The 12,874-nt window shown below is 56.2% G+C and overlaps 1 protein-coding gene across 1 annotated transcript; it reads left to right on the top strand.

Moving 5' to 3' along the window:
- The first annotated feature begins 4,773 nt into the window (after window positions 1-4,773).
- P2RY2 (purinergic receptor P2Y2) lies at window positions 4,774-12,537 on the top strand. Its single transcript, XM_084306108.1, has 2 exons — window positions 4,774-4,857; window positions 9,296-12,537. Exon 2 carries the CDS (start codon window positions 9,300-9,302, stop codon window positions 10,368-10,370), a length of 1,071 nt encoding a protein of 356 aa, XP_084162234.1. The 5' UTR covers window positions 4,774-4,857; window positions 9,296-9,299; the 3' UTR covers window positions 10,371-12,537.
- Window positions 12,538-12,874: the final 337 nt, after the last annotated feature.

Below are 12,874 nucleotides of genomic sequence, written 5' to 3'. Positions count from 1 at the left end.
GGGAAGGAAGTGAATTCAAGAGGCCTGTATTGAGAACAACTTTTTATTATTATTTTTTTTTGGAAACAAAGGGATTCCAGGGTGGGACCCGTGCTGGTCCCCGCAGCCTCTCCGAAAACAAGAGAAATGACCCAGAAAACTGCTGCAGAATGGCTTCTCCAATGGGAACTTGCTGCTGAGCATCTCTGCAGCCCTGAACCTCTGGCAAAAAAATAGATAAAAAAGGCGGATTTCAGGTGTGGGAGGCTATGGGATCCTGCCACCCATCCCATAAACCAAATTCCATCCTCGCAGGTGCCAAATCCTCCGTGGGGGATGGAGCAAACCCAGGCTGTGCAAAACCCCTCATGCTAATGTGAAGGTCAAAAAAAAAACACAAAAACCAAAAAACAACCCACTAAGATCAGTGCCCCCCAAAAAAATTTGGGCACCCCGTGTCCCTCTGTGCCTCTCCAAGGGGTCTGTGCTCCCCACGGGGTCCTACAAGCAGGGGAAGAAGCCCTTTTGGAGGCAGCCTCTCCCCAGGTGCTATTTTGGGCTCGGACAGCTCTGCGGCTGGGTGACTGCTGCTGTTTTTAGGAGGGCTCGGTTTCACCACGCGCTCTCACCACCTTCCCCAGCTCCCCGGTGCCGCCGTCGATCCTCGCCCGACCCCTTCCAGCAGCGCCCAGGGCAGCATCGCTCCTCCCGCACCCCAATTCCAGCACCCCCAGCTCTTCCACCTCGCTCAAAGCCCCAGAAAAACAGCTCCTGGATAAGATTTCTGCGTTGCCTTTGCATCTTTGGGTTCGGTTTTTCCAACTCTCAGCCTCGCGCCCCGTTTCCCAGGCAGCCCGCAGCACACGTAGCCCGTGCCGACGGGTTAATTTTACCACCTTGGCTTTACATGGAGCAAAGCTGGTGGCCACCACGGTGTCCTTGTGCTTCAGCTCCACCTGGGAGGCCACGGCAGCCCCAAATCCTTCTCTGCGAGCTTCTTGCTGCGGGAGGGGGATGCTCCTGCTGTTTGATGATGCCCTACACAACCCTGGGTGATGTGGGGGCTTAGGGGGAAAGCAGGAGCTCAAAGCCTGGCTGTATGGGGACAGGATGGAGCCCTTGGTTTCCACAGGGGTCCCACGGTGTCCCCAGGAGCCCCCATGCACCCCCCGAGCTCTGTTCTTGTCCCCGTCCCCTCCCCGTGCCCCCTTCCTGCTCCAAACCCCGCAGCGGGCAGGAGGAGGCTGAGGCATCACCCGCGTGTGCTCACCAGGGAGGAAACGAGAACTGGGCTAAGGCACAAACCCCAACCGCTGCTCAGAACAAAAACCAGACGCCCAGGTGGCCGAAAGCTGCCGGGAAAAGCCCCTTCATGTGCTGCAGCGGTGTGGGAAGGACCAAACCCCGCTGCCTCCAGAGCTTGTGGGACGCCCGCCGTGGCGCGGAACTGCTGCATGTCCACGTGCACCAGCTCCTTGCACACCCAGCACCAAATCAAAGCACTGGATGTGTCCCCAGCCAGCAGAGTTGTGCTTTATCAACAGGAGGAGTTGGAGGAGGAAGCACGGCCCCTGCGGGTGCTGATGTCTGGAAGGGAAGCAGACGCCAGCCCCAAAACGCCCTGAGCATCCCACCAATGTGCCGGGCACCGGGTTCGCCTTCCTCCTGCGCAGGGTCAGAGAGAGGGACGGGCTCACGGAGCTTTTCCAGCCCCAATTCCACTTCCAAGCCTTCTTTGTCCCATTAGTGCCACCTTGCAGCTGCCAGGAGGGTGTCCCCGTGTCCCCAAAATGCCCCACGGTGCCAATCCCAACCCCTGCACACCCTGCTGGGGGGCACCACCATGGCGAGGTGCCCCATCCTCCAGCTGGATTGCTTTTTTGCTGCTTTATACAGCTCGAAAATCGCTCGTGGTCCTGAGTCAGAGCATCCTGGAGGGACAACGTGGCCACCCCGATCTGCCCCCGTGGGATGTGCCCATCACGCAGGACACATCTCTGCCTCCTGGTGAGGTGCTGGCACCTCTCACAAGCCAAGAGACCGTGAGAAGCAATGGACTGCACGTGGCCAGGCTGCTTTGGGGCATCACCAGCATGGAAATTTAGGGTGAGACACATTCACACGAGCGTTCACCATCCCCACCCTGCTGTGGCACAACGTGGAGGTGACGAGCCTGTCCCCTGCACCCACGGGTGAAGCTCCGGGCACGATGCCCTCCGCTCCTCCCCTTCCTCCCGTTCCTGCAGCCCCACGCACGGCCGCATTCCTCCCCGCTCGACACCATGGAAATGTTTTGAGAGCGTCTCAGAAACCTGCGCCGCTGCCAAAAGAGGAGAAAAATTGGAGAGGTTGAGGGAAGCGCGGGGCCGCCGGCCAGCTCCCCTCCGATGGGTATCGGAGCATGCGACTGCAGCTGTGCAGATCCTTCCCTGCTCTGCAGCTGGATTTAAAACATCTGCCTCTGCTTGGCTCGCCTGGGATGTTTTGGGGGCTGGAAATGGGAAAGGGGGAGGTTCTGGGGGGGTGGGGGGTCTCCTCTCTGCAGCATGCGCAAGGGGCGACTGTCACCGGCTGAGGGCACGAAGAAGGGTGGAGATGAGTGGGGTGGGTTAGAGGGGACATGAAGCCGGGGGACATCGGGAGGTGACAACCCTCCTCCCGTCTCCTTCACATGCATACGAGTGGAGAAAGGTGGAAAGAATTCGAGTGGAAAGGTGAAATAATTCAGAAAATGCCCCAGTCTGCCGGGAAGAGGAGTGCGGTGGGCACTTCCCCGCTGCAGCGATCCCCTGAGGGTTGAGGACAGCAAATCTCTGGGCACCATCCACAAAATCCCTTTGGAAAGAGCCAGAATGAAGGCTTTTGGGGCTGCCCCCGACGTGGCACAGCCTGGATCCCTAGGGATGGGTTCACAGAGTGGGATCATCCACACCGCACACCACCAAGGGGCTCTCTGCACACCCACTCCCGGTGCTCTCACAGTGCCAAGACTAATTAAACCCCAACAAGACGGGATTAATGCAGCTGCCCTCCCCGATCACGCTGTCATCCGGCAGGGCACCAGCCTGCTCCTCGCACCCGGGCTCTGCCCGGGCACCCCCTCCCTCCCTGCAAGCACCCAGCCTGTCCTTCCTCCCTTATCAGCCCCGAATAGCTGCGCCGTGATGCATTGTTTTCCCTCCTCAAACAAATTACATCAGAAGAAGGAAACAGCCTTGCTTTTTTTTTTAAATTACTATTATTTTTTTTTTTCTTTTTGGCACGGAGGGCCCCACGGCAGGCGCTCGGTGCCAAGGGCTCATATCCTCGTCGTGCCACTTTGGGCTCGTGAATAATAAATGGCAGCGGTGCCCTTCCTCCGCTCCCGGCTTTACCGGCAGCCCCGCCGCATCCAGGAAAGGTGCTGGGGGGCTCGGGGAGCCCGCCCGGGGTGGGATCCAGCTGTCGGGGGAGGATCTGGCTTCCACCCATGGGTGCAGATGGGGGAATACGGGAGGGAGCGCCGGGACTCGCTCGGCGGTGGAAAACAACCGGGCCACCTGCGTGCGCCTCGGTGAGGCTCATTTCCCAGCCCCAAAACCCTCCCGCGCCCCAAATTTGGGGGATTTGTCACCCCAAGTGAATGGGTTCCACGAGGGAATTAGGGTTGGACTTGGCCTTGGGCATCCCCTGCAGCTTTCTGGGGAGGCTGTGTCCTGCTCCTTGGGGACAGACCCCAAAACGCGTCCATAAAGGAGGATATGGGGGTGGTGAGCCCCAAACTCACACCCACGGCACCCCAAAGCAACGTGAGGACCCGTGAAGGACTGGAAGGAGAAGGGGGAGCCCTCAGCTGAAGAGGAGGTGGGGTCTGCAAAGCCGTGCTCCCAACAGGACGAACCGGGCCCCCCCAAAATTTCTCTTCTGAAAAACAAATTCCCCTACCCCAGGGAGCTCGGAGCATCTCCTTTCGTCGTGACAGCTCGTGACTGATCGGTGGGAACAGCTCCTGAGAGCCCCAGCACTGCTAAAATTAGAGCCCGAGTGGCCTCAAAGTCCCGTTGTCACCTCGGGTCCCCCCCCCATCTCCCATCTGGCCTCATCCAGCCTTTTTTTGGCATTTTTTCCCCTCCTGGGGTGCTCCTGGGACCCCTTTTCCCCCCACGTGGCTGCTCCTGGCCCTGCCTGGTGCCAGCCCTGGGGCACCCCAGGGTGTAAGGGGGGGGTCTGCGGGGCCATCCTTGGTCCCATTGCTGGGTGTGGGGGGTCCCAGAACAAATCCCATACCAAGTCCCATCCATGATCCTATAGATTAAGGGGTTCTGGCCCCAGTGCCATCCACGGTCCCATTACCAGGTGTGGGGATCCTGCCCTGGTCCCAGTCCCTATCCCAACCATGATCCCATTACTGGGGGGGGGTTCCAGCCGCAATCCCATTTATGCTCTTATCATTAGAGGGGGGGTCCAGCCCTGATCCTATTCTCTCTGCCATCATTAGGGGGGGGTCCAACCCTGATCCTATTCGTAGTGCCATCACTGGGGGGAGTCCAGCCCTGATCCTATTCTCTCTGCCATCACTGGGGGGGGTCCAACCCTGATCCTATTCTCTCTGCCATCACCAGAGGAGGGTCCAGCCCCACTCCCAGCCCCTCTCCCATCCCCAAAGGGGGGGTCCATCCCCTTTCCCATCACACGGGGGGGGTCCAGCCCCGTTCCCATCCCCAGCCCCGATCCCCTCGCACCTCCCGGGGGCGGTGCAGCCCCGGGTCCCTCCCTCCCCATCCCTTCTCCGCCCCCCCCGCCCCCCCGCCCAGCGCCGCGCCCGGTGGCTGCGGGAGGCGGCGGCGCGGCCCCGGCGGCCCCGGGAGCACGGAGCGGGCATGAGCGGAGCGGGGACAGGTGACAGGGGGACACGGGGGGACATGGGGGACATGGGGGGCATGGGGGGGTCGGGGGGGACACGGGAGGGTCGGAGGGATGGGGATAGGGGGGTCCCCACGCAGCCGGGTTGGGGAGCGGGGCGCAGCTGGGGAAGGGGAAAGGGAGAGAAAGTGACCCAAATTGGGGGCTGGGGGGGGAAAGGGGGGGAAGGAAGGGAAAGGGAAGGGAAGGGAAGGGAAGGGAAGGGAAGGGAAGGGAAGGGAAGGGAAGGGAAGGGAAGGAAAAAGAGAAAAAAGGAAGGAAAGGGGGAAAGAAAAGAAAAAGAAAATGAGAAAGAAAAAGAAAAAGAAAAAAAATAAAGAAAATGAGAAAGAAAAAGAAAAAAAATAAAGAAAATGAGAAAAAAAAAGAGAAAAGGAAAGAAAATGAGAAAAAAAAGAGAAAAGGAAAGAAAATGAGAAAAAAAAAAGAGAAAAGGAAAGAAAATGAGAAAAAAAAAGAGAAAAGGAAAGAAAATGAGAAAAAAAAAAAGAGAAAAGGAAAGAAAATGAGAAAAAAAAAAGAGAAAAGGAAAAAAAATGAGAAAAAAAAAGAGAAAAGGAAAGAAAATGAGAAAAAAAAAGAAAAAGAAAGAAAATGAGAAAAAAAAAGAAAAAAGAAAGAAAATGAGAAAAAAGAGAAAAAGAAAAAAGAAAGAAAATGAGAAAGAAAAAAGAAAGAAAATGAGAAAAAAAAAAGAGAAAAAGAAAAAAGAAAAAGAAAAAAAAATAAAAAGAAGAAAGAAAAATAGAAAAAGTAGAAAAAAGAAAAGAAAGGAATGGAAAAGGAAAAAAAAAAAAAAAAGAAAGAAAAGGAAAGAAAAGGAAAATGGGAAAATAGGAAAATAAAAATAGGAAAAGAAAAAAGGAAAAGGAATGAAGAAAAGAAAAAAGAGAGAAAAATTGACCCAAAGCCAGGGCGGTTCGGCTCGGTTTGGCTCAGCTCGGTTTGGTTTGTCTCGGCTCGGTTCAAGGGGTTCGGGGTGAGCTGGGGGCACGCCCCCCGAGCCCAGCTTTTGGGGCAGCTCCTGTCGGTGCTCCGCGCCCCCTCTGCTGTAGGATTTCTGCGCTCCCTCCTCTCCTTCCTGCACTTTTTTTTGGGGATGCTCACTCCGGCATCACCCAGACCCCCACCTTCCACCCCACGATGCCCCTTTGGGAACCCCTAACCCCAAAACCACCGTCCTGCCCCGGTGCTGGGGGGCAGCTTTTGGGGTGAACGTCTCCTTTCTCTTTCTGTTCCGGTTTCCTTATCGTGCCCCGCACACCGGGCTGCCTTCCTGTGCCTCCCCCAGCGGTGGGACCATGACCCCAATGCAGGGCTCGTGACTTCCGAAAGTTGGTTGCTTCATCACAGCCGGGCACACTCCTGAGTTCCTCTTCCTCATTCGTGTGCCTGCAGAGGGAACCCCATCCTTCAGCCCGAGAGAGGGGGATACCCCAAATTTGTCCCCATTTCACGCTGAGCATCCCCCGCTGGGGAGCGAACGAGCCGCGGGGCAAACCCCCTTTTACACCCACGAGGCAGCCCGTGTGTAGGATTTCCCCCTGTCCTCCTGTAGGGTTTTGTGTAGGTTCGGTGCTGCTTTGGCCCCGTAACAACCACCGGTGCTGTGGGCGAGCCCGATAATCGCTTCCCCCCTGGTTATCTCCCGCTGGGTTTTGCCAGGGGTTACTGCACGTCTGGGTGATTCCCTGAGTTGGGGCAGAAGGAAATTTCCCCCCGACCCACGAGAAATGCCTGACCTGGTAGCTTCAATTACACACGAGTGGCTGTGCTGCTCATTCCCTAAATAATAACCCTCAGCTTCGCCTAACCGGGGCCGTCCTCCCCGCAGGAGGGGTCGGTACCACCCGGGGAGCAGAGGGACATCGAGTCAGTCATTTTTAAGTCGTTATTAAGTCATTTAATATTTTATCCAAATTCTCCCCTTTTCATCTTGGGTCAAGTTATTACTTTAAAAAAATATAAATCTAGTAAACCAAAACTCCCCAAAGCCCCTTTTTTTCTGGTTCCAGGGGCCAGGAGGGGAAACTGAGGCACGGGACCATGGTGAGGGCTTTTGGCTCCTTTCCTCACCGGAGGAGAAAGGAGCCAAAAGGAGCCACATGGATAGGGCAGATGAAAACCACACCGCTCAGCAGGGCTCCGATTTCACCCAGTCCCATCTCACCCCTCCCGACCCCACAGGCTCGGCAGTGTCCGTGCAATCTGTCTGGTTTTTTGGCTGCGGAGGATTTTGACCTCGGTCCCAGAGGAGAGCGAGTGACACCGGGTTGTTCCCTTCCCAGCCTCTCGAGCAGGTCCCGGTACAGAGCAGGGGTTTTGACGAGTCCCTTAAATGCAGAAAAAACACCCACTCGCTCTCCTCGGGGCCATCGGAGCCGTCAGGAGCAATGGGGAGGCTGCAAAATGAGGCTAAAAGCTGGATTTGGCGATTCTGCCAGTGCCACTGGGGTGACCTTGGTGCGTGCGCTCCTGCTGCCCCATAGGGATACCTCCGTGTCCCCTGCCCAGCCATGGCAGATCCTATTACAGGGGATTTTGGGGATGTGGGCATCAGAAGGATTTTTCCAGCTCGGTTCCTTTGAGGTGTCACGGCGAGGGCTGCCCCTGGTGCCACCGTGCCCCGGGCAGCCGCGGGTTTTGGCACCATCCCTCGCCTCAGCCGGGGATGCGATGGGGGCAAGGGGCTGGTGGCAGACACTAAAGGGTTTGTTTCAGGGATTCCGGGCAAAACTGAGGAGAAAAGAAAAGAAAAGAAAGAAAAGGAAAAAAAAAACGTATTTGCAAAAAGGATGAGGAGGGGGAGCATGCCTGCGAGGACAAGGCTGCTTTGTGAGCGGGGCTTTGTGTCTGGGTGCCCTGCTGGAGCCAGCCACAGAGCCCTGCTTGCTGGTTTTCCCAAAAATGAGGATGTGCGTGTTGGTACATCGAGGAGAGTGGCTTACAGCAGTGGTGGCTGCAGGTCTGCGAGGCTCAGGACACTAAACCACATCCCTAAGCATCACGTCCAACCTTTCAGGAGCAGGACACCTCTGGGTCGGGGCAGCATTTGTGCACAAGGACATGTCCACGCCATCCCACATGAGGTGGTGCAGGGTTAGAGCTGGGTAGAGCCAACATTTGGTCTTTTTTTGTCTGCTCTCACTTAAAATCCTGATGGGATTTGGTCGGGACACATCCCTGGTGCTCAGTTTGAAGGCAGCTTCACCAAAACTCATTTTATGCAGCAGCTCCACGCTGGGCTCATCCCGTGGCCCCGTTCCCCTGCCGCAGGGTGCAGCCTCAGCCCTTTGTTTCACCGGAGGTTTGGGGCAGCTCGTTTGACGGGAAATGAGGCAAATCCATTTTAATTGGATTCCTGGCTGGCGGGCCGGCCGAGCGATCGTGTGTCGGCGGGGCCGTGGGATGTACAAAGGGGCCCTTGTGCCTCCTGGCACAGCCAGGGCCGGACCCCGTATGTCTGTGGAGGCTCTTTCTGGTCCTTGTTTCTCTCCTCAGCAGCTCGGTCCCGGGCAAAAACCAACCTCGTGCAAGCATGGGCAGACCTGGTGGTGGTGGTGGTGGTGGTGGTGGTGCTGGAGGAGCAGCTCTCAGGGCCAGAAAGCAGGCCCAGCGAGATGCCCACCATCAGCATCACAAGCAAAACCCGTGGCATTAAAAAACCCGTGGCATTATAAACCCATCGTCATCAACAACAAAGCAACTTTGTCCTCCAAAGCCCAGGCAGGGCCAGTCCAGAAGGTGCTGAGGACCTCTGCAGCCAGGGCCCTGCCAGTCGCAGGGGCTGCTCACTGAGGAGCACAGTTCCCTTTTATTATTTGCCTTTTCCACCCACATTTTGGTAGGACCTACTTCTCACGATCTTAGCCGAAATCACTCGTGTGGATGTCTGAGCACAGCCGGGGCGTTATTGCTGCTCTGCATCACGGGAGACCAAATTTCTGCATGACCCTGGTGGGAAGGGAGGCTCAGGGCATGACCTGGGCTGCCTGGGGCTCGCTGCTGACAAGGAGCAATTTTGGTTTCCCCCTCCAGCTGCAAGAGGAGGATAACCAGAACCCCCTTTATCAGCTCAGCCCTCAGTCCTCCCTGCTCGGGGCTCTCTCTTGCATCCACACCCAACGCGCTGAGGGGGATGTGATGGCACCAGGCACGCGCTGCCACCTCCCACGTCCTTGTCACTTGTGCTAATGAGCCATGTCCGTGGGTCACTTTCGGATGGATAAAGCCAAAAGTTGCTGGCAACGCGGCTGGGAGGAGAGGGAAAAGGTGCAAATGTGGCAATGAAAAAAAAAAAAAAGGCATGTGCATGTCACAGCACCACCACGCTGGGGTTTCCTTGCTTGCTTCACCTTCCCCTGGGGACTTCTCGCCCTGTCGTGTCCTCACAAGCCCTTTCTTTCCCCCCCAGGGTGATGGCCAACCTTACAACTCCAGCCTGGACCCGAGTCCTCAACAGCTCCTCGGGGCCGGGCGGCGTGGAGGACACCTACAAGTGCATCTTTGACGAGGACTTTAAGTATGTCCTGCTGCCCGTCTCCTACGGCATTGTGTGCGTGGTGGGGCTCTTCCTCAACCTGCTGGCCCTCTACGGCTTCATCTTTAGGATCAAGACCTGGAACGCCTCCACCACCTACATGTTCAACCTGGCCGTGTCCGACACGCTCTACGTGGTCTCCCTGCCCCTCCTGGTGTACTACTATGCCATGGGGGACAACTGGCCCTTCGGCGTGGGCTTGTGTAAGATAGTCCGCTTCTTGTTTTACACCAACCTCTACTGCAGCATCCTCTTCCTCCTCTGCATCAGCATCCATCGATTCCTGGGCATCTGCTTCCCTCTCAAGTCGCTGCGGTGGGGCCACGTCCGCTACGCCCGGCGGGTTTCGGTCGTCGTCTGGGTGGTGACGGTGGTGTGCCAGTCCCCCGTGCTCTTCTTCGTCACCACCAGTGTGAGGAGGGACACCATCACCTGCCACGACACCTCCAGCAAGGACCTCTTTGGCCAGTTTGTCATTTACAGCTCGGTGATGCTGGTGCTCCTCTTCTGCATCCCCTTCCTCATCATCATCGTCTGCTACTGCCTGATGGCCCGGCGGCTCCTGCAGCCCACGTGGGGCATCTCCCGGCTGTCCCGATCCAAAAAGAAGTCGGTCAAGATGATAATCATCGTCTTGGTGGTCTTCATCGTTTGCTTTCTCCCTTTCCACGTCACCCGTACCCTGTACTACTCCTTCCGGAGCTGGGACTTGAGCTGCCAGACCCTGAACGCCATAAATTTAGCCTACAAGGTGACGCGGCCCCTGGCCAGCACCAACAGCTGCTTGGATCCCATTTTGTATTTCTTAGCGGGACAGAGGTTTATGAAGTTCGCAGGCCACAAAATGCCGGGGAAGCCTCAAAACGAGATGGCCCTGGGAATCATGCCCAACAGTCCCCTGGGAACCAGCAACGACACGGACACCATAGCCAAGGGCGTGAAGTCCTAGATCTGCCCCGACACGGCACGATGGCCACCAGGTTTGTCCCACGTGTGACGGGAGATGAGGATGCTCCAGGGCCCGTGGCTTTTGGGGTTTGCACCCACCTCGGCGTGGTCTGGGATAAACGCTCTCCTATGCACGTCGGCGTTTTGGGGAGTGTTTTTTTCGGGAAGGTGCTGCTGAGGTTGTACGGACAGAGCCCGTGCTTGTGCCTCTTCGTCACTGAGTGGCACCTCTCCGACTGTGAGGCTGGGTGACCTTCTGTCACGGTCACAACATCTGCTGAAAAGTCACGCCGTGGATACCTTGGATCGTGTTCCCAAGCAGAACCATGTGCAAAAGGTCCCCTAAAGAAACGTCTGCCTCCCTCCAGCTTCCCTGGCCTGTAATTAGCAGGCGTTTATCAGGCTTGCCGTGCCTTGGCAAGGGAAGAAAGGCTTTGGGGCGCCGAGGAGCGTCAGCTGTGGTTTTGATAAACAGGTCGATAAAAATGGCAAGTGCAATTACCGCCCGCAGCGGGGACGGGACTCCCCCGGCTTTGCATCCCTGGAGAAACGCTTCCCATTAATTGGGGTGCTGGTGCTCCATTTAACTGGGGTTACTGGTGCCAGCAAGCGGGTCCCCTGGAGGGTCTCCAGTGGGGTCAACTTCCTACCAGAGACCTGCTGGTGCTTCCCAACAACATCCACCTTTGAAAAACTTACAGGGACTCGCCGATTTTGGCTGGTGCCTTTAATTATCACCTCCAGATCATTAAAAATTAGGGGGAGCTCCTCATGGCTTGCTTTTAGCCCTCTTATAGGGTCTCGTGTTTCCAGCAAAGCAGTGAAAGATGTTGCCCAGCCCCTTGGCTAAATGCTGCCACGTCCCCATTGCTGCTCCCTGTGATCCCAGTAATCCCAGTTCCCCTCTGGAGCCGCTCGGCCCATCCCTTACTGACAGCGTGGTCTTTCCCTGGGAAATTCGGGAATAAACCCTGGAAATTCAGGAATAATTCGGGTGCTAAGACCTGTGTCCAGGATCTATGCCAATAAACGTGGTGCTGAGCTTAACCCTAGTCCTGTCTGAACCCCAAAGTTAGGCCAGTTCAAAGAAAGCAGGCACAAAGCGCTTCCCCAGGAGGTCCACGTGGTCTTCCTCCCTAATTGCTAGGTTAGGGAGTTGGGAGCCCAGGCCCGTGGTTTCCTTGCCCAGCTTTGCCACGAGGATGCTGATTCCTCACCCCAAAAAATGAAAAGAGCTGGCCGAGTCCCATTTAGTAACACAGCCCTGGCTCTATTTTAGGGTTAAGCAAACACTTCGGGTCCCAGTTTAGGGCAGTTCCTCCGAGCTTTTCGTAGCTTCTCCCGTCCCTCCTTCCCATAAAGTGGCTTGGGGGAGATAGAGACGTGCCACGACACAACTGCCCGGGTTCAACTGGGGTGACTGGGACCGTTCGGGGCTAACTGGGACGTTCCTGTGGTCCCGGCTCGGTGGAGTCGTGGTCCCCTGGAGGGCTCCTGTCCTGACCAGCAATGCCACGGCCCCAGGAGGCGAGGGAGGGGACTGTCTCAGTCCTGAGCACCATCAGCAAAGAAAAACAGGGCATTTGTAGGGTGATTCATCTCATCCCTGAGCGAGCTTTTAAGGAGGGGTTGGGTTCAGGCAGGCATTGCACCGTGGCAGGACTTTTTTTTCCTCGAGGAGAGCCGGGAGCCTGGCTTCATGGGGAGGGTTGCAGGGGGTCACCGAGGCGAGACAAATCACGGGGAGAAGTGAACTCGACCGAAACGCCGAGCAGGTACAAACGTTTCTCCAGGCCAGGTCTTGCCTGGCCTCCCGCCGTTGCCAAAAAAGCAGCGTGAACGCCAAGCTGCGTGCTCTGAATCACTCAAGAAAACGGGCTCCAAGTTCAGCCCTGCGGCCCTCGGTGAGCCCACCTTGGCTTCAGACCATCGCTTTGGGGTCCCTCCGTGGTCCTCGTCCTGCTCTGTTCTGCTGGAGAGCAGTCGGAGGGGTCCCAACTGGAAACTTAAATATATATATATATAATTTTTGTTTGTTTGTCGAGGCACTAACTTATACTAAAAAGCAAAAAAAAGCGGGTTTTGTGACAATAACTGTACATTTTTATTTTTGTAACATGCCAGACATCTCAGATTTCTTAGAGTAAATAAATTTATTTCTACAACAAGCTCTCTTCTGCCGTCTCCTCCGATGTGTACCGTTAAGCACATCCCTACAGGTGACCCAAGTGTCCCTTTGGACCTCCAAAGCCACCAAGGAGGCTTCAGCCCTGTCCCTAACCCAGCCCAAGGGGGGTCCTGCAGCGATCTACAGGGTGCCCATGGGCATTGGACCATCCAGTGCTGCCCCATAACTGCAACAGGCTGACCCCAAACCTCAGATTTATCCCCCAAAGGTCTGGGAAGGGGTCGGGTGGGGTAGGAAATGCCCTGCAAGAGCCCACTGCTCCTGTGGTCTATGTGCCAAAAAAAAAAAACACAAAAATTTCTCTTTGAACCTCGACC

This window comes from Netta rufina (assembly GCF_964035555.1).
Source record: "Netta rufina genome assembly, chromosome: 1".
In the NCBI taxonomy this organism is placed as follows: domain Eukaryota; kingdom Metazoa; phylum Chordata; class Aves; order Anseriformes; family Anatidae; genus Netta; species Netta rufina.
The sequence above is the reverse complement of the archived record's forward strand: the minus strand, read 5'-3'. Positions and strand labels throughout refer to the sequence as shown.